Genomic DNA, 2,371 nt, shown 5'->3' with positions numbered 1-2,371 from the left:
TTATTGTAAACGATTTTTGTCGCAGAACAGTTATTATATCCTGTCCTATTCGGGTCTTCAGTTAGAAAGAATAGCTTTATGCGGTGAACTTGTCCTGTAGTGCCGCACTGCCGCATGCACCTGATCATTATTTTAAGAGATAAGCTGCAAATGGGGCTTTTACATCAAGTTGCACCAACTTGAAAAGTGGCCATCACGCAAAGTTGCAACCTCTAATTAAAGCCTATAAGAATAGAAGTCGTGCAGTGTACTTATAAGTTAACATTGGAGGGTATTGTGAAACTTGAATTCAGGGGTGAGGAGCAAGTCCTTGTGATTGACCCTTCATTTGTGCAAGTTAATAACACAAGAATGGACAACCAGAAGGAGCTGATAGTAGGAAAGGTATGTAAAATCTATGACAAAATCTCTACATTAGAAAGCCTCAATCCCTCCAACCATGTAAATAACCTCTTTACCCAACTTGTAACAACTTGCACTTCCCCATGTCAATTAGATGTTACACAGCTGAGCCAAGAAGTTAAAGAAACTATAGCAAAGTTAATTAGGCTTTGTGGGAAAGCTGAGGGACTTCTTGAAACCCATTACTCTGCTCTCATAGGATCTCATGAGAAACCATTGAACCACATCAAACTCTTCCCTTACTACTCAAATTACCTCAAACTTAGCCATTTGGAATTCACTATGCTCACCAGACACTGCTCTCAAGTTCCCTCCCAACTTGCCTTTGTTGGCTCTGGTCCCCTACCTCTTACCTCAATCATGTTGGCCACCTATTACTTTAGGCACACATGCTTTCACAACTACGATATTGATGCATTAGCAAATGCTAAAGCTTATGACTTGATCTCATCAGACCCTGACTTATCAAAACGAATGTTCTTCCACACAAGTGATATTGCAAATGTCTCAAATGGCCTTAAGGAGTATAACGTGGTCTTCTTGGCAGCACTGGTAGGCATGGACCAGAATGAGAAAACACAAGTCATTAATCACTTAGCTAAACACATGGCTCCTGGAGCTATTTTGTTGCTAAGGAGTGCACATGGAGCTCGAGCATTCCTCTATCCAGTTGTTGATGCTTCTGATCTCAAAGGTTTTGAAGTTCTATCAGTTTTTCACCCAACTGATGATGTTATCAATTCAGTTATTGTTGCACGAAAGCATTCAGTGAATCAAGGGCTATACTCACCAGTATTGTCTAGCAAATGCTCTGAAGTTGAAGGTTTTAATCCCTTAAACCATGGAAACGTTATTGATGAGTTGACCATTGATGACCAGGCTTGATTTCATGCTTGCTATGATGTATAGCACAATGCGATTATAATAAGATCGCAAGGATAATTTAAAGACGCATGTTATATTTACAAAAATTTTGTTTATAAACTCTTACAAATTACACTATATTCTCGCGGGAGAATATTAATCACACTATCTTCTCCCGAGAGAATATAGTGCAATTTGCATAAATTTATAAAAAAAATTTGTAAACGGATCATATTCCTAATTTAAAAACCCCCTAGTCTTATTTGAGACTTTTGATGTTCAATAATAAAAAAGTGGAGCCATGATTTGAAAAAAACGCAAACATATTATTATAAATGCATCTAGAAATTCTGTTCGGAGCGAATGAGAATTAAGAATTTGTCATTTTAAAAACATAATTTTTTATCATTTTAAGTTAAATGATTGTGTTTTGCAAGATTTTATCTTCTCTCCTCCGTAATATTTTCTCTTTTTCTCTCTCCACAAAATTTTATCTTTTATTATCCAAAAAAAAATCATCTTTTAAAATAATAAATATTTTTTCCATAATTAATTTTCAAAATATATTGTTGGAAACCGTTGATTTCTACAAATCTATCGGTTATAATTTATTGGGTCACATTTATTAATTAATTATTAATTCTAATAAATTATAATCATTACATTGACGGGAATCAACAGTTGAAATTTGATAAGTAGCAAAAAAAAATAGTAGTAACTATAACTTCCCTTCTAAAGGATAGGGAGATGGGAGATAAAGAGATTGGCGAAAGAGAATTAAGGAGCGGATATTACGGGTCTGTTTGAAATCGATTTCTCTAATCAGATTTTTTACTTTTAAAACAAAAAATAAGGCATGTTTTGTAAAAAAATTAAAAATTAAAAATTATTACTATTTTTTGATTTTAAGAATTAAATTTAAAGAATATATCTGAATTATTTTTATTTTATATTTTGACTTTTAACTTTAAAAAAAACTAGAGGAAGGTTATACTTACAACTTTTTTTTTATAACCTCTTACAACCATATTTTAACACCGTTGATTTCTGTTTATCAACAATTATTATTTATTATAAATTAATAATTAATTAATTAATTTAATTT

At 32.8% G+C, this 2,371-nt stretch overlaps 1 protein-coding gene across 1 annotated transcript; it reads left to right on the top strand.

Annotated features, from left to right (window-relative positions):
* The first annotated feature begins 351 nt into the window (after positions 1-351).
* On the top strand, positions 352-1,287 carry LOC133290721 (nicotianamine synthase-like). The gene has a single exon (XM_061488858.1). The coding sequence runs from the start codon at positions 352-354 to the stop codon at positions 1,285-1,287; it is 936 nt and encodes a 311-aa protein (XP_061344842.1).
* Positions 1,288-2,371: the final 1,084 nt, after the last annotated feature.

The sequence above is a fragment of the Gastrolobium bilobum genome, unplaced genomic scaffold (genome assembly GCF_033153095.1).
Source record: "Gastrolobium bilobum isolate Gb01-03AN ecotype WA unplaced genomic scaffold, APGP_CSIRO_Gbil_v1 utg5903, whole genome shotgun sequence".
Lineage (NCBI taxonomy): Eukaryota > Viridiplantae > Streptophyta > Magnoliopsida > Fabales > Fabaceae > Gastrolobium > Gastrolobium bilobum.
The sequence above is the reverse complement of the archived record's forward strand: the minus strand, read 5'-3'. Positions and strand labels throughout refer to the sequence as shown.